At 33.8% G+C, this 25577-nt stretch overlaps 3 protein-coding genes across 3 annotated transcripts; 2 read left to right on the forward strand and 1 right to left on the reverse strand.

The window, feature by feature from the left end:
• Positions 1-10: 10 nt before the first annotated feature.
• Positions 11-3487, forward strand: LOC139862935 (ubiquitin-conjugating enzyme E2 2). Its single transcript, XM_071851562.1, has 6 exons — positions 11-184; positions 487-621; positions 730-755; positions 1259-1348; positions 1790-1878; positions 3133-3487. Exons 2-6 carry the CDS (start codon positions 497-499, stop codon positions 3259-3261), a joined length of 459 nt encoding a protein of 152 aa, XP_071707663.1. The 5' UTR covers positions 11-184; positions 487-496; the 3' UTR covers positions 3262-3487.
• Positions 3488-11613: 8126 nt separating this feature from the next.
• On the forward strand, positions 11614-15715 carry LOC139861501 (protein IQ-DOMAIN 30-like). The gene is made up of 6 exons (XM_071849899.1): positions 11614-11744; positions 11941-12213; positions 12983-13180; positions 13267-13341; positions 13967-14984; positions 15385-15715. The coding sequence occupies exons 1-6, from the start codon at positions 11670-11672 to the stop codon at positions 15414-15416; spliced, it is 1671 nt and encodes a 556-aa protein (XP_071706000.1). The 5' UTR covers positions 11614-11669; the 3' UTR covers positions 15417-15715.
• A 1447-nt stretch (positions 15716-17162) lies between these two features.
• LOC139862347 (vacuolar protein sorting-associated protein 29) lies at positions 17163-20938 on the reverse strand. Its single transcript, XM_071850940.1, has 4 exons — positions 20834-20938; positions 20453-20612; positions 17795-17932; positions 17163-17707 (listed from the first exon to the last, which is right to left on the reverse strand). The coding sequence occupies exons 2-4, from the start codon at positions 20582-20584 to the stop codon at positions 17411-17413; spliced, it is 567 nt and encodes a 188-aa protein (XP_071707041.1). The 5' UTR covers positions 20585-20612; positions 20834-20938; the 3' UTR covers positions 17163-17410.
• Positions 20939-25577: the final 4639 nt, after the last annotated feature.

Genomic DNA, 25577 nt, shown 5'->3' on the forward strand with positions numbered 1-25577 from the left:
TACACATAAACACAGAGATAGAGAACAAAGAAATATCCACCAGCTTACATATGACGCGTTGTTGAACCTTCCCCCTTCTGTGATCAATACTTGACACCACCATCTACGGCCGATCATCACCTTCCGATTTACCTCCGTCATCGTCACCGCAATCTCTTTCCGCTCTGCGTCTAACGCAGCACAAGTAATCTCCATTTCTGTTATTCAATTCAATTTCATGTAATTACGCTCATATCGATTAACGAAACCCTAGGGCTAAATAACCACTTCACTTGTTCAATTATCTATTTATGTTTTCAATTTGATTAAATATCTCTTTAATTGCGATGTAATTAACCTAATTTCATAGATCTAGGGTTTAATAACTGGCAGCATGATTACTGTACTTGATTCTCTTATTTTGCGTAGTTAATTGATGTATTTTTGATATGATATATAATTATTAGCTGAATTTGTTTATTTTTTGGTTAAATTGGGGGAAAACAGTTGACAGAAGATGTCAACGCCTGCAAGAAAGAGATTAATGAGGGATTTTAAGAGGTTGCAGCAAGATCCTCCTGCTGGAATCAGCGGCGCTCCTTATGATAATAATATAATGCTATGGAATGCTGTTATATTTGGGTAGGTGAAACTGTGTGTCACTGTTTGTTGATTATATCATATGATTTAGTTGCTTATGATGATGTTATTGGTTGATTTTGTTATTGATTTTTTTTTTTTGCGTTGCAGGCCTGATGACACTCCTTGGGACGGAGGTTAGTGAGATGCTATACTGTTTACATGGTCTAGTATATGCTTAGATTAAGAAAAAAATATTACATATGCTTGCGAAAGTGCATGAACTATGGAAAAGAACATCACAAATTGAAAAGTGATTTATATACAAGCAGGGGAAGAATTGGAATGGATTAAAAATAAAGGACCATCCTTTTATCACACATACAGCATGTAGGCTTTAAGTTGGAAAGGCTCATAATACTAGTACAGTAGTACTTTACCATAGCTCTTGAGTTATTCGATATCAGGATATCTCCGTATATATGCTAACTGGTTATTAATACATAGACATTTCTGCCCTGAATGTGATTGACTTACTTGTAGCGTTAAGTTGGTTAAAGCCCTTTTGATTTTTTGTTAGATGTTTGACGCGGTTTCTAGCTGTTCTGTTATCTGCCTTTTTATATTTCAATACGATTTATCTTGTTGGTGTGTTGCATAATACTAGTATTTGTTGATAACATATACCTGTCAAAAATAGGTACGTTTAAGCTGACCCTTCAGTTTTCAGAAGACTATCCGAATAAGCCACCAACAGTGCGTTTCATTTCTCGAATGTTTCATCCAAATAGTAAGTGTTCATCACCAACTTGATTGAATTCTTCCTTTTTTTCTTCTTTTTTTTTTTAACAGTAGAGTAACAGCTCTGAAGCTTGAGTTTGTCATTGAGTTGTATAATATTTGTTGAAGAATGTCACGGTTATATACGTAATAGTTCATTACTTCCTTGAGCTATTTTACTTATTGAGGCTGCATATGAGGCATTATGCATGCAGAAGCAGCATATGCGTTGATGCCCATTTTTTCCCATTTTATATGTTATAGGCTCACTGTATATATAAAGCCTTACTATTGAGACAACTCTGGTTTGTTTCAAGGTGCTGAAGAGTACAGATCCATGTTATGTGGTTTATAGAATTGTTTTTATATTCCATTTGCTTTAACATAGTTATGTTAATGTTATTTACTATCTGTGATGCCTTGTACTCATGAGGTTTTTGCTATGTGCCAGTTTATGCCGATGGAAGCATATGTTTGGACATCCTTCAAAATCAGTGGAGTCCTATTTATGATGTTGCTGCCATACTGACATCAATTCAGGTTGGTATTAGCTGTAACCTTTTGTGATGAGTGTTGGTTTAAGTTCTTATAATATGACATACATTCCTACATATTATGTTGAAGGTTTGTATTAGTAGTCGGGTTAAGCTGCCTTTTGGGCTGTTCTCTTGAAATGATAAATAGTTGGTTTGGTTTGGGTTATTAATCAAGATTTTAAGTAAGTTATAGACTAGTCATCCAGTTCCCCACAATCTGTCTAAAGAAAATGAAAATTCGTAATATTAAACAATCAAGAACGCAAAATATTTCCTCATCATCCTTCTCGGTCTGCAGGAAATGTTTCATGGTCGATATAGGAAAAGTAAAATAATCTTGTTTGAATATGTTTATCGATCATCATTTGTTCAAACATGGAAAACTATGTCTCCTTTATGGCTGTCGTTCACAATTCTATTAGGCACTTTAAAATAGGCAACATGAAGAAGTAGCATCTAATATAATCAAATCAAAACATTAAACAATGACATGAGTTGGGACGTTGGTTTGTTGACTGCATTCGTTGCCATTGTCATTCATTTTATTGAGTGTTGCTGAGCTATAAGTGATTTGCAATAGACAATTATTATAAGTTTATAACTATGATATAGATATAGATGCACACGCCTTTTTATATGGCTTTATCTCCCATTTACTACTTAAGAAATCTACTTAATTTATGTTTTGTTTCTGTGAGTTAGTCTGAGATTTCTAAAAGAAATGAATTAGTTTAGCACACTCTATTTCAGATGATAGGCAAGTCTTTTAAATTTTTTGATCGCACGTGCGTCCGTAAATGTATTGTAAATTTGTAATGTGGATTATTCATTTTTGTTCCTGCGTGTCAGTGTGAATATCTGAAATTAAACCATTTGCTTGTGAAACGCAATAACTATCAGCACTATCTATCAAGGTTGCAAAAATTCGCTACTCGGGGAGTACTCGGTCGAGACTTTCTAGGGAGTAATCGGAAATTCGAGGAGTAACTGGATGTTGACCGAGTTTTGACCGATTTTTCGGGTAATCCCGAGTTTTGGCCGAGTAATCTCGTTACTATGTTTTGACCGAGTTTTCAACGAGTACTCGGCCCGAACTTTTAACCGAGTACTTGGCGAGTTTTTCTGAGTTCTGCAACCCTGCTATCTTTATCAGGTGATGGGAGTCTAGTTACTGGTTGCATTTCTCTTGTTTGATTGTAGAATAATAATATTTTTGTACAAATTGCAAGTCATTTCTGATTGGTTTCTTGCATTTTAGTCATTGCTATGTGATCCAAACCCAAACTCACCAGCCAACTCGGAAGCAGCACGTTTATTTAGTGAGAATAAGCGGGAGTATAACAGAAAGGTGCGAGAAGTGGTTGAGCAGAGCTGGACAGCTGACTAAGAGTGCTAGTGCTTATGCTTGCTAGGTGGTGCTTGGTTGGGAAAGCCCATTTCCTCCTGGTAGCGTGGTCCGTTTGTATCTCTATATCTCTGTAATATTCATGTCTGAGAACTACTGATTCAATAATAATGAGTGTTGTGCAAACTATGTTTGATTTAAGTTGAGTATTGCTATATAATATCAATCAATTTGTAGGATTTAAGCTAATATTACTTTTGTTTTCATCTGTCTTTTTCTTGTTTACATATTAGGCTCTTGTATATATTGGTCTACCATATAGTTATTTATATTATCATAGTGTGGTTACTTTTGAAAAGTTCTAAGGTTCCATAAGTTAAACCATTGAAGAGATTTCTAAACACATATTTGAGAGTTGTCTTGTGTTTTTGAATTTTGACTATGGGTTTTTATATGCTTCAATTATCATTTTTAGCCAGATTGAAAAGCAAATTGGATTCGTGTTTTGATTTCAAACCAAATTTGTTAGCTCTTATAGTGATCTGCAAAATAGGAGTTTTGCTTGTCCCGTTTGGTTCTATGAACATGGAAACTAACAGTAAAGGGGCTTTGGCCTAACGGGTAGGTAATCTATTAATGTTGAGGCTATAAGGTTGAGTCCTGGAACTGAGATTATTTGTAAATATTAGTTTTCATATTCGTGATATGAATATATGATGTGTCAATTTGCCTTTGAAAAGTGGAAACTCCCTTGTTCAATTGTCACGCGTCGATAAATGTTTAGAAAACTGAGTAACTGGAATAGTAACAGATGATTTTTGGTTACTCGTTTTGTGGGATCAATCAATGAAAAAAAAGTCTTGATGAAGCATGAAACAATTTTTTTTCCTGGCAAAAATAACGAGAACTATCCACTATATATATATATATATATATATATATATATATATATATATATATATATATATATATATATATATATATATATATATATATATATATATATATATATATCATCAAAACTCTTAACCGCTATCCACTGTTAACCCGATAACTCATTTTTAAGAGCGGTCCTAATGCAATAAGATCGTGACTGAACGAATAAAGATGAGATAATGGCCAAACCTTCTCGGTTTGAACCTAGAACAACCTTCTCGGTTGGAATAACAAACCTTCACGGTTTAGTTTTATTTCACTCAAAATAATAATACTCAACTGAGTTTTCCACGTACATGAACAAAATATAAATACTAGGAAGGAATTGCTAGAAGTAGGAAACAAAATAAAAGATAAACATAAACAAATATGGATAGAAAATAGAAGTCAAACTCCAGAAATCATGAGCTGTCTTGCTTATCCTCCAAGATTCAACCCAACTTGGCCGCTACTATCCATTGGGCCGAAAATCCAAGTTATTGAAAAACTCCTCCAACGTAAGTGGCCAAAAACATTTTCGTGGCCCATTAACTCTGTCAATTGCTCCTGCATCAAGTCCGTTTCGATTTTTCAAAATCCGTTTAATTAATCGGTCAATGTCGATTGGTGAGAAAATCAAATTTGGTAATCAAGTCGGTCAAAGTCAAAATTGGTCAACATTTTGACATGAATTTAAAATAAAACTTAAGAGTTTTTGAAGAAAATGAATAATTTCAAACAATTATTTTAAAGTTTATGTTTATGATTTTCTTCTATATTTACACATAATTTTTAAAATTTAATATTTAAATGTATAAAGTACAATCCGATTAATCTTCGATTTCGCGAATATCGAATTTGCAACCTTGCCGCTATCTACACCAAGCCAAACTGGGCCATAACACAGGCTACAAAAAGAATCAGACAAGGACGATAAAGATCACCGAGCCACAAGCTCATAGTAAGTCGAGAAAACCAACAAACCAACATCAAAACTAACCTAGACAAACACATTCACAATATGAGCAAATGCAACGGAAAAGGCACGAAAGAAGAAAAAAGCAAACAAAACATAGCGATCCGGTTTAACAACCTGGCCATAAAAGAGTTTGTTTTCTGTTTCTTTAAAACATCTATTAAATTGAAAGTGAATTGATTTCTATAATATGGCACTGGACTTTGCATGTGAGGTGAAGATCTACAAGATTGCATTTCCTCGCCATGTGCATGCTTCGTTCACTATATATCTTCTTTGAAAGTACAATAGTGAATATACATCTGTAAGAACATGTCTCACAAAACAGAATATGGACAACTTTGAAGGCAATCATCTATAAAAGCCAATTTATTAATGTACTCACAACTATGAAGTTGACCAACATATTTTACATTTACACTCATAATTATATGTTAAACTTTATTATATCATTTTTAACAGCGAAAATGTAGAATTTATAAAAAAACAAAACTCTATCAAAAGCTAAAAGAAAGGCTTAATGATCCAAAAATTCTAACAATTTGGCGTGTTCATAAAGGATATCCGAGTTTGTTTATATCGGTTTCATGATTCCTTGCTTTCTTTTGGTTTCGTCATCATTGTTTATGATAGTTAGTGATTGTATGTGGGTTTGGTCTTGTTTCGGTTTAGTTTAGATGAGGCTCGTTATAAATAGTTCTTTTGTTTAGCCGCTTTCTAGGTACGAGCCTCATCGGAGTTTTATTTCTTGTATCTCTTGTTGAATTCGTTTCCTGTTCGAAAATGTTTTCCGTTTTTAAAATAGTTTTCGTTAATTTTTGCCGAAAAGAAAACAAACAAATAGAATTGAAAATGTCACTTTTTCGTATCTAATTATCGGTAAAAACATCCGATGTGACGATGTCTCCAAATCAACGAAAACAAAGCAGCGGCAATGGCATAAACGAGATCCTTTGATTAGCTAGGACATCTCCATCCTTGATCCTTCGAACCCACTTAATCCATTCTATCCCAGAGTTGCAACTCGGGATACTTTCGCCTATCGAAAGTCTGACACTCTGACTCGATACCAAATATCAATCGTGACAATTATGTGCGACTCTCAGAATAATTTATGTTAATTTCTCACTTTTAATATGCTTAGCCTTCCCTTTTATTTTCTACTAGTCGTCTATATGTAATGGTAAATACAGCAAATATTTTCATGCATATACTGCAAAATACAATATTTGACTCCACAACTTATCAATACATAATTTTTATCTACGCAATAAACTGTGCAGTATATAAATTTATCACTACCCACTTACAACCTGTCTACTTAAAGATTATGAACCTTCTATTATCACTACCCACTTAGGAAAAGGTATTTAATGTCTTATTAAGAAGAATAAATGGGCAACGACACATGATAGTAACCCACTACCTCTTATGCTTATAGCTGTCATATTTCATTCTTTAAAATAATATTGCAGCCACCACACAAACTATATCTTTCATTACCTAATAAAAAAAATATTTAGGGATCCTAGTGGTCCAGTGGTTCACCCATTTGCATTTGTGGTTCAGTGGTTCACTCCTTTGCATTTGTGCTTTGGGATGGGGTGGGGATCGAGGTCTCAAGTTCGAGTCCCTCCCCTTAAAAATATCCGTGAGATTTATTTCCTGAAAGCCAGATTTCCCCGGGGAAGGTTTTACCGACCCGTATTCAGGACCCAGGTCCGACCGCCTGCCCCTCGGGATGGTTTACGGTTCGGATCCCTGTAATACAGTTCGGGTATCCTGCCCGAAAGCGCGTGCATGCGTAACAAATGAGAGTATTTAATGGCAACAACTTGCCTTTAAAAAATATTAATTAAATCATATATAGTTTCGTATGATAAAGAAAACACATATATACACGCAAGTAATCTACTCTATGTAGGGTATAAGAAATAAAAAAAAAAAAAATAGATAAAATATGATACTTGAAATACGTTGCTTCATTCGACAAACATATACAGTATGAAAAAGATCGAAAAAGGTAGGTTTGTACTAATCACTTTTTTCAGTAGCTAATTAAACTTAAGTCAAATGTAAAATATAAATACAAAATCTAAAAGATCAGATGAAATATGACGAATGTAGTATGATGTCAAACTGGCAAAGTGACAATTAGTTGAATTACCGACACTTTTGGATAGACACATTTTGCTAGGTCATCATGATATAAAGTTACAATCAAATGTTAAATTACATAATTTTCTAGTACGATAACCACTCGTGCCTACCGAGTTTCTAATGAAGCAGAAGACACAGGCTCAAATTTTGATTATGTTCAAGATCGAATTAATTGGGCTTCTAACTAGAGGGCGCTAATGCATAATTCACCCGAATATCTCGTCGCTCGGCGGCCTCATTATCCAGGAGTTTTACTCGCCAGTGGGGACCTAATGTGATTTTAAGATAATAGTTCTTAAAACAACAAGCGGGTGGCTAGCCGCTCGTTGCGGCGGTTGCCGCTTTGACGCGTACATAATTCTTTTTGTAGTACATAACTATATTTTCAATATAAATATGATAATGTTAATGAGCCTAACATAACATAAGAAATAATAATCCATTTCAACATATCAAACATATCTTACAATTGTAGATAAAATGTAAAGCAGTTTTGTTTTTTTAATTTTGATTATATACTAACTAATTTATATCTAATACATATAATGTGAGTAAAGAAATTGAAAAAGGGTTGTTAAAAAACGGTCTAAAAAGTTTAAGAAGAAAGAATTATTGAATAAAAATATTGGAGGGTGTAAAATAAATAATAGATGAGGTGAGTGGGAGGACTTGAACTAAAAAGAAATGGGAAGAAAGAAACCAAAAATTGGCAAGTGTAAAAATCCAAAAAAGAATTCCGAAGGGTTTAAAGTGTAAAATTTTAGAAGAGGAGAAACTGAAAATTGACAGGGTTAAAAGCAGACGAAAAAATCTAGACAGTGCAAATTGTATATTTTCATTTTAAAAGAAAATTATGTTTGGAGTGAATAGTAAAGGTCTAACCTGAACATGTCACGTTTCCGACGCCTAGTTTCATGACTTTTCAAGTTGATTATATATATATATATATACTTAGGTTTTTGAGCCCGTGCGTTGCACGAATGTGTAAAAAACTGTGCAAAAAATGTAATTTGCAATTCATATTGGTATGTAAATAGCGATATTAAAATAATAGAAAAAGTATAATAATTATTTAATAGCCTATTGTGTTTTTTTAAAAATTCTTTTCAGTTTAAGAGCTCGTGGCGTTAACAAATTTTAAAAGTTATGTTAGTAACTTAACGTATACAATTTTTTTTTTCTTACCATTAATATTGTTTTAATTATTCTTATGAGTTTAAGAGCCCGTAGTGTTGGTTTAAGAGCCCGTGTGTTGGACATGGGTAAATATTTTACAATTATTATATACAATTAATTTTAATAAAAATAACTCGCAAATTTAATTTTAAAAAGGTTGTTAGTCATTTCAGCAATATAAGGGTATTAATATTATAATAGTTATATTTGCATGTTTACCAAGAAATTAAACCTCAAATTATTTTCAAATTTATTTACATATTATAATTTGTAATTAATATACGTAATTAATTATATGTAAATATTGGTATTTAATATGTATCTTGTTAGAGTATACGTTAGTAAATATTTTTATAAAATTATAATTTAAACGTGCGTCCATTGAATTAAATAATGATTCAAGGAATTGCGAAGTCTTACGTTAAAGTTAACAGAGGAAAAAGGAAGGTTCAAAAGATTAACTATACGTATATTTCAGTTTTTTTAATATTATAAAGCTCGTGCGTTGCACGGGTGTGTAAAAAAATCGTGAAAATATGTTATTTGCAGTTCATATTGGTATGTAAATAGCGATATTAATAAAATAAGAAAAATATATGAATTATTTAAGAGCCCGTGGTGTTGACAAATTTTTTTTTTAAAAAAATTAAGTTTAAGAGCCCGTGTTGTTGACAAATTTTAAGAATTCTTTTTGAGTTTAAGATCCCGTAGTGTTGACGAATTTTAAAAGTTCTTTTAAGTTTAAATAAAACTCATGCTATTGAAAATTTTTAAAAGTTGTTTTAAGTAGTGTTAATAACTACTGCCACATTATCATTTTAATTTAATTTTCACATTAGCACCCTATTAATTGATGATTGATATTTTATACTATTCCATGTCATATTTTATATAAATAATATATATAAAGTTACATCTGTAACAATTTTATAGCAAGTGTTGATACTCCTTTTTTGAGATATAAAATATTGAGCTGTATGCATAACTATCACAATGCGCATATGCTTACATGAATTTTTAAATTGGTTTTACATCGTGGGTATAATATTTAATTGTAATTGTAATTGTAATTGTAATTAAAGAAAGTTGGTATATTATATAAAATTGGTTTTACATCGTGGGTATATTATGTAAATTTGGTTTTACATCGTGGGTATATATTGTTGATGATGAACTTTTTTTCTTTTTCCTTTAATTATTGTCGAAGTTAAAATCAATTGATAGAAGAATTTGTGTAAGCTTAAATTTGATCCCTCATACAAAACATATTTTGGCTAAAACCCTTATGGCAAAACGTTCAATGTCTCGTATAGCGCACACTTTGGCTACAACTCTCAAGGCAAAACGTGTATGTACAGTGATGATCAGCATATCTCATCGAGCTAGCACTTTGGGTTTGGTCTATGAGGTCTTCCTCAAAGCCTTAATCCACTATAAAAAGAGGGGACCATTCATACATGGTGAGAGATGCGTGCCCAGGAGCGGATCTTAGAAGGGGCAAGTGGGGTCACATGTCCCCGATGGTTCAAGAAACGTTAAGGTATTTGTTTATTAACCACTGTAACTGTACCCACGGCCTACGGACCATCATACGACACACCTGATGGTGTGAGGTCCTGACAATTGAAAACGATTGGTGATCGGAGATGTAGACCGTCGACCAAAGACCTCAAGCAACAACAAACAAGCAATTAAGAGCACTTGAAGCCCCCAACCTCTTCCCTAATCTCCTACAAAACGTAAAGAAGAGGAGAACCACAAACTCAAAGAAAAGAATATTAACAAGGAAGAAGTTGCGAGCGAGTATGTGGAGAAAATCTTTCGGGCATATGCGAAGAGAGACAGATCGGGGTGTAAGGACTCAATTGAACAAAAACATTTCTCCGGCGTAGACGAAGTAGAGGGCAAACACTAACTGAAAAAGGTATGAACCAAAACCAATGAGAATGAAGAAAGCGACTTACTAAACCAACACACACATCTAACATACACATAATCTGGTAAAAATCATCATATTCGCCTGTGACTCTGACAGGCATCGATCAAGTGGATTGAGATCTCAAATCACACCAAATCGGATGAGAGGAAAAAAGGAAGACAAATAGAAAGGAAAGTGAAGGAATGTGGATTGTAATCGAATCATTTGTGAAAATTCGATGACCGAAAAAGAGGAAGTAAACGAGGTGGGAAGCAAAGATTTTGAAAATTTTGAAAGATGGTACGTTTAAGTATTGGGTATATATGAAGTGTGTTCGTTAAATCCAGGGGCGGCCCAATCGATTTCTTGTTCACCACCTAAATAAAGGCATTTGTTATATTTCATTCTTTTATGTGTTTTAAACTTAACTTTTAAAGACTATATATAATAATATATATTTTATATGTTTATTTATGTTAGTTAAGCTACTTTTACGATAGACTAAGCTAAGCAAGCAATTTGTTGAGTTGCTACTTACTACAACAACATAACATAATAGGACAAACACACGATATTTATACGTAAGTAAAGCAGAGGGGTCCATGTTTCTCAAGATACACCGTCTCCATCTTCATTTTTCAGTTTTTTAATTTCAATTTCAGTTTCAATTACTAAAATTATTATGTGATCTATTCTCTCTCTTTCAGTTTGCTTGCAGCTTTCGCTACTTAGGGTTCGGTTATCAGGTACATTTCCAGATCTGAATCATCTCCATTTCAAAACCCTAGCTCATACTTTTGTTTTTCTACAATTACATGTGCTTTCGTTCCAGATCTAGGCTTAATTTCATTTCATTTTTTTGATTTTTGAAGTTAAATTGTGCATACAATGTGTAGTCATGTAATTTAACTTGTTATCTACTCTTACTTAATATTCAGGGCATTTTGTTATTATAAGTAATATTTAATTTATATTTATATTTATTTAGTATTTAAATAGATCTAATTGTAATTGGAAATGTGTGACTGCTTAATTGTATCTCTATTGAACATTTAAAGCACAAGTTTGACTTGTTGACTCGTTAGTTGATCGTGTTATTCATAAATAGTAGTGTGAAATTAGACATAAAATATGGTCATTTGAGTTAAATTTTGAGTCAGTATATGTAGGAATGGTATTATATTTATTTTTACTTGTGCAGTCTAGTTTTATGTTGGTTTTCGCTTTCATTAATAGTTCATTTTTTGGATCAGGGTGCCAATTTTAAGGTGCAGCAGGGTTTCTAGCAGTACTTGATCGTTAACGATGGGGAAGTCTCCTGGAAAGTGGATCAAAACTGTGCTTTTTGGGAAGAAGACGACAAAATCGAATCTATCAAAAGTAAGAAAAAAATACTTTTTGTTATGAATATCATGAATCGTGCTATTGTTTGTTCTAGACGATGTTCGTTGGATGAGATAACATTTTTGGGAACAGAGTGTTTGACTTCGTGGTCAAAATAGAAAAAGTGACTTTTACATATTATGATTGACATAGTAAGCGATGATTTCATTCTGATATCTTGTAATTTTTTAAGGATGCTGTCTCGGAAATAAAGACATCGGTCAATAATAAGGCACCGTCGAATGATGTTGGTGCTGACTCTATGGTTATCTCTAGCCCAGTGCGTCCTGTAATTGCTTCAAGTGAAGAACATATAGAACTAGAGAAGAGTTCGAGTGCCAACTTATTGCCTGAAACTACTGATTATGTGGAAAGGTCAATGGAAGTCAACGTTGCAAGTGGAGAGGAGTTAGTCAAGCTAGAGCAAGCCGCTACAAAGGCACAGGCCGCGTTTAGGGGATACTTGGTATTAGTATTGATCTTGATTAAGTTCTTCTTTAGCTTGCTAAAAAGTTATGTTTAGAGCTCAACATACAAACACTTACATATCATCTAAAAAACTATATATATGATTGCCAATTTGCGCTACACCATGTTAACAAGTTATTAGATTTAGGGGCACTTATGCAGCATTTCAGGATATACAGTTTTTTTTAGAGTATAGTTTTCTATTTTGTGGCCCGGGCCATTTAATCGTGGCTATCATCTTAGTATTTGCTTGCTTGACCCTTGAGGCAACTAGTTAATTGTGCATTTACATAAAAGAAGGCTCTATAGTTTCAGATGTGGTTGTAAATTTGTCCGTTTAAAAGCTCTCATCATGGACTTTATGTAGAATAATAGAAGATTAGAATGTTGTATCTGTGTTGAAATAAGTTGACTTTCTTTAACCTTTAAATCACTGAAATTATATCGCAACCTAACACTAAATGGTGCTAGAGTTTATGAATTAGTTTGTAATAAATTAGCATTTCTCGCCCTCTTTCCAGCTTACTGCTACTTACTTACATCCAAGAGTTATTTAAGGCAACATGATTCAATAGTATAAAATAATTATGTGTGAAATCTGCTGTAATTTATATTCCACTTTTGAAACACAATAGCCGTTTAGAATGGGAATGACGCACTATGTCAACATTATAAAATTGTGAGTGGCATTATTCAGTTCACTCGTCTTTTATATCTTTTGTCATTACTGCCATAGATACACTAACATGATTAAATAATACGTGAAGGCCCGAAGAGCATTTTGGGCCCTCAAGGGTATCATAAGGCTTCAAGCTCTAGTTCGTGGTCACTTAGTTCGGAGACAGGCTGTTGCTACTTTGAGTTGCATGCGTTCAATTGTTGAGTTTCAGGCCTTAGTTCGTGGCCGAAGTGTCAGAATTTCTAACGGTCGAGTGCTTCAAAAGTACACTACAAGAGGAGTTGTGGTAACCCTTCTTTCCTATATTATTGTTGTGTACATTGACCGATGTGTGTTTTATCCTTATTTGTTGACTTTGGTAAATCTTATTAGGATAAGAAATCGGCAGACTTGCTTGGAACGTCCCTCCGGATAGAGAAGCTATCTACAAATGTGTTTGCCACTAAGGTATCCTCAAAATACTAAGTTTCGTCAAGGCTAAGTCACTTTTGTAAATATGTAATGAATATTTTTGTGTTTAAATACAAAGGTTGTAAAAATCGCTAATCGGGGATTATTCAGATTGGACTTTTTATGCATTTAAATGATAAACGTACCAATTATATGTGTAAATATAGAAGAAAACGATGAACGTAAACATAGATTTTAACATTATTGTTTAAAAACATAAGCATAATCGTCCAATTGTTTAAAAAGGTATTTATTTGGGATTAATCTGGATATTTACAACAGCGCTAAATACACTACGCTTAGCATAAGATTGTATTGGAATATATCTTCAATAGGAGTGGACTTTTGCCGTTAAAAAAAAAACAGAAGTGGACTTTTATTTTTCCAATTTAAACTTTACAGCTTCACATGTTTGACCATTAAAACAACCAAGAACAATTCAATGATACAAAAATTTTCTATCGCAATTCTATATAAGGGTAGTTGGTTGACAAGAAAACTTTGCCTATAAGTCCAATAATGCGTAGAAAGTTACTGATATCACCTTCATGTTTATGTTTATATGTATACATATTGAAGACTTTACTGATTATTGATTACTGATACTTTGATCTTAATTTAGCTTGTTGCTTCATCTCACACAAACACACCTTTAAGCATCCAATACGAATCACTTGAACCAAATTCAGCAAGAATTTGGCTTGAGCGTTGGTCTTCATCTTCGTTCTGGGAACCTTTACCGCAACCAAAAAAGACGCTTGATCCAAAACCTAAAAGACGGCAGACCAAATTGCAATCTGAGGAAATCGATATAGTGAAACCAAAGAGAGGTGTTCGTAAAGTTCCTGCTCCTAACAACGATAACGTTGTCTCCAATTCATCCGAAAACGAAAAATCTAGACGTACTGTGAGAAAAGTCAACCATCAACCAGACTTGGGTCAAGATCAACCTGTTAACGAACTAGAAAAAGTCAAACGCAGTTTAAGAAAAATATCTGTATCCACTTCTGCAGCTCCTGAAAAGCCGGAAACTGAGGCTGAAAAATCTTCACCCATTTTGAATAATGAAATATCCAAGGAGGTAGCCAATCATGGTTCTGAGATAATAAATGGCTCCTATATTGAAAGCGTTAAACAGCCCGAGCCCGAGCCCGAGCCCGAGCCCGAGCCCGAGCCCGAGCCCGAGCCAGAAGAATCTTCTGTTCAACCTCAAGAACACAAACCACTTGAATTTTTGCAAGATGATCAGTCCCCTGTTGAGCCAACACTGGTAGAAACCAACGAGAAGATTGAGAACGAACCACCTGCAAATGTTGATTTAAATGTGAAGGAAAATCAGAAAACAAGAAGGAGAAAGTCGTTACCGGCAAAACAAGAACTGCATGAGACTGTATCGAAAAACACACCTACCTTGCCGAGCTATATGGCAGCTACTGAATCAGCTAAAGCCAAACTTAGAGCACAAGCAGCAGCAAAGGCTGCTGAAGAAGGAGCGGCTGAAAACAGTGTCCCAAGGCGGCAATCTTTACCATCCACCACTGCAAAACCGAACTTGCAGTCGCCACGGTTTCAGAAGTCTTTACAAACCAATGGCAAGGGAGGGAGTAAACCTAACAAATCCCAAATATCCCCTAGAGATGGTAAGCAATACAATTTAAATACCTTTTTGTTGTAAACCATCCTTTGAAGCAAGGACGTAAAAGTCGCAAGTCGTGGACGAGCCAGGCGTTGACCAACGTTGTTTTAAACATAGATACTTTATGGCACAAAATCTAATTTTGAAAAAAAGAATAAATTTTTTATCTAACTTTGACTTTGGCCGACCCAGACCCGACTTTGACCTGACTTGTTAGTGTTGACCGACTTTTAAGGCGTTTTTGGGCGACTTGGGACGGGCTAGTCCCCAAACAGACGTGTCGGATGACTCGGCTGACTTTAACAAGAGTGCTTTGAACTTTTGAAGTCATCATCAATGGTAAATTTTTGTTTGATTATATATATGTTGGGTTCATTGATTAGTTTCACACAAATTCATTTCAGAAAAAGTAGTTCAGGGAGGGTGGAAGAGGTGAGAGCTTCAATCAACAAATTGCTGGGGAAAGAGAGGTGAAACTATCTGTTACAGCTTCGTTACGGTTGTTATTGTGTTGTGCTAAATTGTTGTTTGGCATTAAGAAGAAATAACTGATGTTTGTTGTTGCCGGTTTGATCATTTTCTTTCGTTTCCGGGAATGTATTGTTATAGCCAATGTCTGTGTCTGACTGTATAGTTATGGATCTAAAGTTTGTTTTGATGTTATTCTTGTGTTTTTGTATTTGGGATGCCTGTGATACATAACTTACTATTAAATGTTCAACTTATTGTTACCAATTCGAAGGTGTCGATCTAGTTATCCTAGAGAATCGGTCCGACAAGAATACTTTGAAAGAGACGTTTAATGGCAAATTGAAAAGGGCGGGACCTAGAGGTTAATTATTGTGGTTCGTCTTGTGTAATTCGATTCATTTGGGTCTTATTTTTTTCATGTAGTTTTCGGTTTTGTTTGGTTGGTTTGTTTAGTTTTCGAGTTGTTAGGGGAGCTTCGGTTATAGATAGTTTTTTTATAGATAGTTTTTGACTAGATGGTTGTTTTCTAGGTGTGACCTTCCCCGTTTCTCCCGTCTTTTTGTAATCCATGTCGAGGCCTTTTTCTTTTAAAAAAACGACTTCGGTTCTATACAAGTTTTCGTTATTTTAAAAAAAAAAAAAATCTAGTTGTCCCGTATTCAATTTGAGTATACAATCTAACCAAAATTATTTTATTTAGTTAAAAAATTTAAACAACCATACAATATATTAATGACTTCTGAAATATATGAAAGTGGAACAGAAGCTAGATATTGTTAATTTTGTAAAGTTTGTTAGGGAAAATGTTAAGTTGCGAGAAATTTATAAAAATACCAATGTTTAGCTTTTAATTTACTTTTATATCACTTTACATTTTGAGAAATGAGTCATGAGGTGTTTAATATTTTTGAAGAATGAGGAATGAGTAGTTTAATAATTTTAACAAAATGATGTAGTTTTTGGTTATGTTGTATACTCAAACTGGCAATGTTCACTATCCTCTTGTATCAGACGAAACATGTTTTACGTCAATTGATTTACAATATGAACACTTGTAGATCTTTATGCTACTTACTGAAGTCTAATAAACAAGCTTGCAAATATGAATAGATGAAACGTTGGAAAACGTGATTATGAACTCAAGTTAGAAAGCTTGAGAACTTGAATTGGAAATGGAGCAAAGACAAATATGCCAATAAAGCTGTGACCATGTGCCAGATAACATAACGGTTGAAAAACTAAGTAGTACAACTGAACTGCGTAAGATTATGTTATCCTTCACAACCAAAGGTTACGCGTGTCCAGTGATCACAAAGTCAGTATCAAGATTTGTGTAGCAAAACATATATAATTGTACCATTACTTGAATCAAAATGTAATCAATACTTTTGTGTAAGCTTGATTTTTAGAAGTATGTATAACTGGGCAAAACAGTCAAATACCATACAGGACTAGTGTATCGTATGTGAAGCGGCCCGATGGTACACGTGAGCTCACCACTTACAAATATGAACTTGTTTCACAAGCATATCATAAGGCATTCGAACAATTGTTTCGAATACAGTATCAGGTAATTAGGTGGCATACTATATGTGTGCATGCATATTAGAACTTCTTCAAGAGAAACTAGAAAGCCCTATTATACAACATTTGATGCAAGGTAATATGGCATTCGAAACGCCACTGGGAGTTGCAATTACACGAGGGTGGATTGCACAACTAAACATCCAAATATTATAACATGTACCAAACCGATTGAAACTACCGACAAGGTTCCAAATCTGACGAGGTTTAATCATTTCGAACTTTAACTTCATTACAGAAAATTTGAAACAAAAAAAATAAAAGAAACGAAAAGAAACTGATCAAATACACCAAAAGAAAATGGGGTTCAAAAAACTTGAAAGAAAGTAAATCTAAGAAGAATTAGCAGCAAAAGGATACAAGTGATTAGTGATCTTATATGGTGGCTGTGGATGTTTTCTTGAAATCGATCTTGTCAACTTTTACCTCTCCATCAATGAGCTCATAAACATAGACAACAACACGTAACCCGTCAATGTCCATGAGAACAAAGCTCGGGTTCACATCGTACGTGATGCTGCTGTACGCACCAGTGGCTGAACCAGGGTTTATAACAACACCAGCTTCGTGTTTGTAAGCCTTGAACTGATGAGTATGACCACTAACGAGGATGTCAACATCCAACTGTCTTTGGAGCATGGCTAAAGAATCCAAATCCCCCCATGGAACAACCTGGATAAATATTAAATTAAAAAGAAAAAATATAATTTTGCACCAACTAACATAAATAGTGACTAATTTCAAGGTGACATTACTAACCTGATGACCATGACACAATCCAAGCTTGAATTGGCCAATGGTGAGTGTTTTGGTCTCTGGATAACGAGAATCTTCATCATATTCACCTCGAGTAATATGCAAGCTTGGGCAGAGGCTCTTTAGATAATCATGTACTTCCTGTTTCATGAAGAAAATAGGGCCCCACGAGGATCAGATGAGAAGCAAAACCAATATTCAAAACAAAATTGGGATTCATTATAACACAGTTGTTCATAGATGATATAGAGAGGGTGAGCAGTCTTAACTATGTGACAACTAAGTGATGAAATTTTCGATGAACACTATAAGGTGATATGGAACTGAAAACTTTATTAACCTTTTATAAATACATTTTAACTAAAAAAACTCAAAGAGAATAAATGATTTCTCGATGAGGGTATTAGGGGGTGGGGAATGAGAAAGGTAACGAATGATGGTGCTTGGTATCCTACGATGCATTTATTCATTACCCATTAGTGGGTAATAACCCATTCCCCACCATATTTGGGGGTAATGACCCTTTATGCTGACACATAACGTTTAAATATTTATTTCAACTTGTCAGCCCGCTAACGGGTCAATCCAATAACCCAAAAGTAACCCATGAAACTTGGACTGTTTGACGTGAAACCAAACCACCAATCGATATTAACATGAAACTCGCCAACAGTTTAATTTTTCAGGTTGGACTTGGGTCAAGGTTTGGGTTAATGGGTCACCCCGCCAGTCGAAAGGTAACCCAGTAACCATGACAGAAAACCAACCCACCAACAACATTAACTCGAAACCTGCCAACTCGTTTGATTTTTCGGGTTGGACACGGGTTGAGGGGTTAACGGGTTAACAGGCTACGTACCAATCGAAAGGTAACCCATTAACTTAGACCCGTTTGACACACAATTAACCTACTGCCCGATATTTATGATCGCTTCCGGATTGAATACTTTCGACCCAACAATGTGCTTATCAAATCAATAATGATTGTATTACTAGAAATGCTTATTGCATTTCTTAGTCTTCCCTTAGTATTCTCATTCCCTTTGCCATTCCCAAATCCAAAACATAATTAGGATTCATAAAAACACAGTTGCTCACCAAAGTAAATTTCAGGCAGGATTTAAAACCCATGAAAATTTGATTTTACCATTTTCATGGCGTCTCAATTTTATTTTTAATTTTATTAAAAAAAAATTCCTACTTATTGGCCGGAGGTCCACTCGGAAGCAATCTCTCTATCCGTCGAATAGAGAGATGGATGACTTTCTCTACTTTAATTTTATTAAAAAAAATGACTTGTCTTTATTCTCAAATAGGGGAAGGATTGTATACATCTCACCTCCCCATACACCACCTATGTGGTATTGGGTTTTGTTATTGTTGTTGTTGTTGTACAGTTGCTCACCAAAGGGTTTATAGTCTAGTGGTATTCGAGGAGCCTTTCAACCAAAGAGGTTGGGATTGAAGGCCCGTCGTTGGCATATTTGTGGATAATGGGTGTGTGAGTTCAGTTCTAAAAAAGTTTAAAAGACAGTTGCTCATGCACAATTCACAAAACGAAATGGTTTCAATGATCTTTCTTGAGCTGTTATGAAGAGGTTGAACACTCTTTGATATGTGATAACTTAGTGATGAAATTAATGACGAACACTACAAGATGATGATGGAACTGAAAACTATATTAATACGGCCGAGGGGAGGAGAGAAAGAACGCATGCATGGATATTATGTGGAGGTTCGATAAATCTATGAAAGGTATCTTTTTCTAATGTATTATAGCTAGATACCTCAAGTGAATAAACTATCATGACGTTATGTCAGACGATAATTATTATGGCTTAACTATACAGTTGGCGGGGACTGGTACCATGACATCGTAGCTTTTATTTATTAAAAAAATTCAAAGCAACAATTGCTCAAGCACATCGTAAGCAGCAGACCAGAACACACTTGCTCAATATATTAACTTGAATATGTAAATGAACTGATCATCAGTGGGGAAGTAACAAAATAATTTTTGACTGGCAGTCACAGCACGTTAATACTGTGAAGTCAAATATAATTGACAGTGCATACAAACAATTGTGAGTGTGTGACTCCAAATCTCCAATTGGATATCAGGCTTGTAAGAAATCAACTAATGGCATTCACTACAATGGTGTTATTGTAAATGCAACAATCAAATATATACTTGCATCACTGATAATTACAGCGTCAAGCAAAACAAGAAAGCAGCTTATAATAAGTATGCAAGACTATTTGTCTCCTATAAGTCTGATAGCAGCATAAATGTGCAAATCCCTAACCACAGTAAAAGGAAACTTATAAAGTAGTTTCAGCAATTAAACCGAACTAATGATAGTAACAAAGACTCGGTCAAAGATGCAACACAGAAAAATAGTTTCATAAAAATAGTGAGAGCGATCATTGTGTTCGCCCTCTCTTGCCATTCGAGTTTACCATTTTTACTTATTGTAATAAGATGTACAATCACTACATTGGCAGTCAAACAACAAAGTTCAAAGTAAATACTTTTCAAACAATTGATTAAGGTATAAATGCAAATTTGCAAGATCCAAATCAATCACATATGTATGAATGTATGATCCAAATCATAATCATAAGTACTACTACTACATAAGTGAATTAATTATCACTTACTTTGATACAGAGATTGCCGGTGCAAATAATATGTTGAATCTTTCCAGGAACAAGCATAGATTTAAACTTAGCAGGTAGATCAGGTGCCCTATGTGGTATATGCAAATCCCCAATTGCCAACACCAACACCATCTTTACAATCAGCTAGATTTAAGTAAACCTAATAAATCAATAAATTAATAAATCATAAATATTAGTCAACAAAAAATAAAACATGATTCAATAACTATAATGATGATATATATTAGAAATTAAATCAACTGGATCGAGTGAGTAACCATAGGGTTTAATAAACCCTAACAAACATACATCGACTGTGATTAAGTAACTGAAATTTAACAGAATTACAACCATAAACTATACACAAGTGTATTCAATCACCTCAATAATTTAGTGATCGGGTAAAAATGAGTCAACTCATCAATCAATTTACGATTATTTTGTAAAAAATTGGGGAATTAAAAACGATCGTCGACAAAAATTAGGTATGCAACTAAAATGTTGCTTTCAAATTTGCAGGAATATACACAATTTGACTTTTAGTTTTGTAGATTTGATATTTTATACCCTTCTAGAATAACTCTTTAGACAAAGTGAACTAAAAATTTCAATAATAACAAAGTTCATATAGAGTAGTTGATAACCGATTCAATTTCAAAATTAATGAATTATCTTGATAAGCTCAACCTAATGTTAGTGATTTTAGTTGATTTTAATGTCATCCAATATTCATTTTAGTTGATTGAAATTTACTTGAATGCAAGAGTTAGCTAGTTATACTTAGCAACAGTTCGGAGAATGTGGAGTACGCCGTACACGCCCGTAAAAGTTGACTAAAAACTGTCGCATAAATTGTGGGGGTCAAGGGGGTCGCTCCCCTTTGCGGGGTCCAAGGGGCAACACCATTGGCTAGGGTCCCGCTCCCAAGTGAGCGGGCAGGGGTCGAGAGGGCAGCGCCCCTTGCGGGGCTCGAGGCAGCGCTCAAAACCTCAACCGAAAAGGCATTATCCTTTATATCGAAAAGTTGCATTCCAACAGAATTTTTTGCCAAAAGTTATGACATTTCATCAACCGATTTTCCCACCAAAATTGAAGGGTTTCCTCCCTTCACTTTAACTACCAAAATAACTGATGTATATCTTCGCTTTTGGCGTAATCTGCATTCACATAACAAATACAGAAACACACACATTTTTCCTGATACTTGATTTTGAATTCTTCTTGTTTGGAAACAAAATCCGTTCTTGTCTTATCCCAATTAAGATTTCGTGTTAATTCGAAACTTGTGTGAGGCGAAATACTTAATTAGGAAAGTGTTTCACGATTCAGGAACAATTTAGATAATTAAATCCATACCCAATTTCAAACACCTAAGACTCTTAAGTGTTGTATCCTCAAAGTTGAAAGATGTAATACATAAAAGATTATCTCTTCAAATTCCTTAATTCGGATATCAAAAAAGTTAAAATGACACATATACATTCATCCTCGTACGTCAATTGTTAGAAAACACAAACACAACTGTAATAGAATCTAGACAAACTTGCCTATTTGGTCCCTGTATATTTCACTTTTTGCCCGTTTTATCCCTGTATTTTATTTTCTGCATTTTTCATCCTTAAAAACATTTTAAAATTCCAATTTCATCCCTCACCCTAACGAAGGTTAACTGAGTCCGTTAAAACTATTCACAGTGATTATCCACGTAATCTTCAACTAATAAACTACGAAAATCAATTCATTCTTTCTCTCATGATGTGTGACATTTCAAAACATTCAGATAATTTACGCTTCTTCTTCTTCATCTGAATCCTTAGCATTTTCTCAACTTGTTCTTCCCCAATATTAAAAATCTTAACTAAATTACAAAACAAAACAAACCCATAACAAATTATACCCATTATAAACCCATAACTCTTTCATCTATTAACATTAGTTTAACTTATTCTTCTACAAACTCTAATACATATTTACTAATCTAATACATATTTAGCAAAGTTTTTATAACGACCCTCATTTTTTCATTCTATATTTCTTCCAATATTAAATGCCCAAACAATATAAATAAAACTTAATGATTAAACTTTAATCAACAATTGATAAGTATTAAGAGTTATAAAACATATTAATTAACTTTGTGCAATAATTGACAAGTTAATAAAAGATGAAAATAATGAGCTTAAGAACTATTGTAAACAAAATGTAAAACTTTAAAACTTGTAGCTTTTAAACATGTAAACTTGAACTTATAAGGAACCATTTTAACCAAACCAAACTACAAGGTCAAAAACGAAAAAGTTCCACTCCCTTTAACCTAACCCTAGCCGTGATTTTGGAAGGGCAAAAAGACCCTTTTGCCCTTGGTAAAAATCGGCCATAATCACCACCATAAACCTAACCCTAAAGCTTGACTTTTGCTACAAGTATTCCTAATTTGCCCCTAGCTCTAGAATGATCCATGTGTGTGTATAAATAGGGAGCTAGGTTAAGGGTTTTCATCATCTCATACTCACTTAATCACCTCATTAATCTTCTCCCTCTCCCTCTCTTGGCTCACGGCCAAACCACCACCACAACACCACCATCACCTTTTGAAGTTTTGGTTAATTACTTCTTGTTTTCGAGGCTTGTTCTTCGTGTTCATCAAGATCTTCAAGCGTGTTCTTCGTTATTCGGGTTATTTGATCTTCATCTTCAAGTGATATTCATCTTTTCTTGTTAATCTTCATCATCCATCATCGAGGTATAACCCTAGATCTAAATCTTTTAAATTCTATATTTTGATTCATGTTTATATTCATAATCATATTCATTCTTGATCTTAATATTCATATTGTTCATGTAAAAAAAAATATATAAACAATATGCATATACATATACACGATTAAACCCTAATTATTTGGATCATTAACATGTATTTAAAAAAAATACAAAATATATATATATATACATATACCACGTATACATATACATATATATATATATATATATATATATATATATATATATATATATATATATATATATATATATATATATAAATATATATATAAACATATACATACATATACGACTTTAAAAAAAATGTTTAGATCTTCAAAACCCGAAAACCTAATCATGTTTATGTTATTACTCATGTTTATTAATTGTAAAAAAAATAATATATAATACATATATATATATACCTACGGCTACATATACATATAAAAAAAATAAAAAAAAATAAAAGACTATATATACATACATATATACACGACATATACATACTACATATACATAAACATTAAATAATATAAAACCCTAATACTGCTTAAACCCTAAACAATAATTATATAAACCCTAAACACTATTAAATACTACTAAACCCTAATCATTAATTAATTATTAAAACCTAACTACTCTAATTAATTAAAACCCTAATTTAAACAACAACAACATGCCCAATCTCACATGCGTGAGGTATGGGGGAGGTGAGGCGTAGACAACCCTTCCTCTATCCTAGAAAAAAGAGAAATCATTTCTCCACCCCGAGTAAAACCCTAATTTAAGCCTACCTAATTAATACTACTTACTACTAAACCCTAATACTACTACTTATACTACATACTACTACCTAACACTTACACACCTATACTACTACTAACACTTATAATGTACTACCTATATTATAATACTTATATTATAAGATTATAACATATGATTACAATAGTCATTCACGATAACGTGAGATTACTTGAACGTCTACGCTACTTGTGGCCTAGGGTGATCCTTGGTACCATTATGGGACGCTTGTGGATCTCGAATGCCAAGACTTAGATTCTGGTCAAGAGATCCTGGGCCGCTCGGTAACAATAGATCATTCGAGTGACTTGCCGGTGGCATAGATGTTTGGGTATGGTGCACAATATCAACCCGACTATAGTAATCATACACTCACTAAGTGAACAACACTTAGTCACTTACACACTTAAAAAGTGGTGGACTTATTAAGAACAACTCACCAGTGTTCAACACTAACTTACTAAACATAGAAACTTACTAAAAATGGAAAACTTACTAAGAATGGGAACTTAGTAAAACAAACTACACTTAAACACTTGCATACTTAAACTTAAACTTGGACAAACATTTAACTACTCTTAAATGTCATTAGGTTGACTTTCTGCTCACATTCATCCAACTCTTCTATTCCGTGGAATAACAAACTCTTCTCCTACTTACTAAGGTGAACTTCATAGCCCCACTTACTATTGCGCAATTTATTTAAACTTACTGGGGTGAGACACATACTTCTTTTAATATTTACAACTTAGACACAAGTACCAACTATTAAAATGTGCTATACCTGGCTATGTCCTGCAAGTCCCCACTGTGATATTTTTAATTGCTTTTACATAATGCATTATTAATTATTGGGGGTAGGCCTATCGGGAGTAACGTCCCCGATACATTTGACCAAGTCATTGTAATGATTCAAACCGACAAGGACAGTACAACTTGTCACGTGGTAAACTTTGAAACTGTTTAGTCTAAATATCACAAACTTGGCACTACTTTTAGATCCCTGCGATATCTACTTTTATAAATAAAAATCTTGTGATCTAAACAACGGTCAACTATTTAGTTAAACCTATGAACTTCACTCAACCTTTTTGGTTGACACTTTAGCATGTTTTATCTCAGGTTACGATTGATCAGCTTACTCTTTTCTATGTGATGCTACTTGGACTCTAGGACTTGAAGAAAGAGTCACATTTATTATTTATGCATTTATTTACATTCTTGTAATTTCAATTCTTGTAACGACATTCTATTTTCTTTCCGCTGCGTAATCAATAAAGTTTGTTTTGATCATATAGTGTCGTTCTCATTATATAATATGTTGGTATTTTTGATATTAATGTCACATTCACCCAGGCCCTAACTGGGGGTGTGATAGATTGCTATCAGAGCGTAACCAGGCTGTTATAGAGAACCAGGATTGCATCTTTATGTGTGCCTTACTTGCTAGCTAGGGTGCCTTAGCAATCTAGGAAACTATAACCTTTCCTGCCTTAGACTTAAAGCACTTAGGTTTGCCTTATAATCTTAACAACTTTGCTTTAATAATCTTGGCTTAAAATTC

This window comes from Rutidosis leptorrhynchoides, chromosome 8, assembly GCF_046630445.1.
Source record: "Rutidosis leptorrhynchoides isolate AG116_Rl617_1_P2 chromosome 8, CSIRO_AGI_Rlap_v1, whole genome shotgun sequence".
NCBI classification, from domain to species: Eukaryota; Viridiplantae; Streptophyta; class Magnoliopsida; order Asterales; family Asteraceae; genus Rutidosis; species Rutidosis leptorrhynchoides.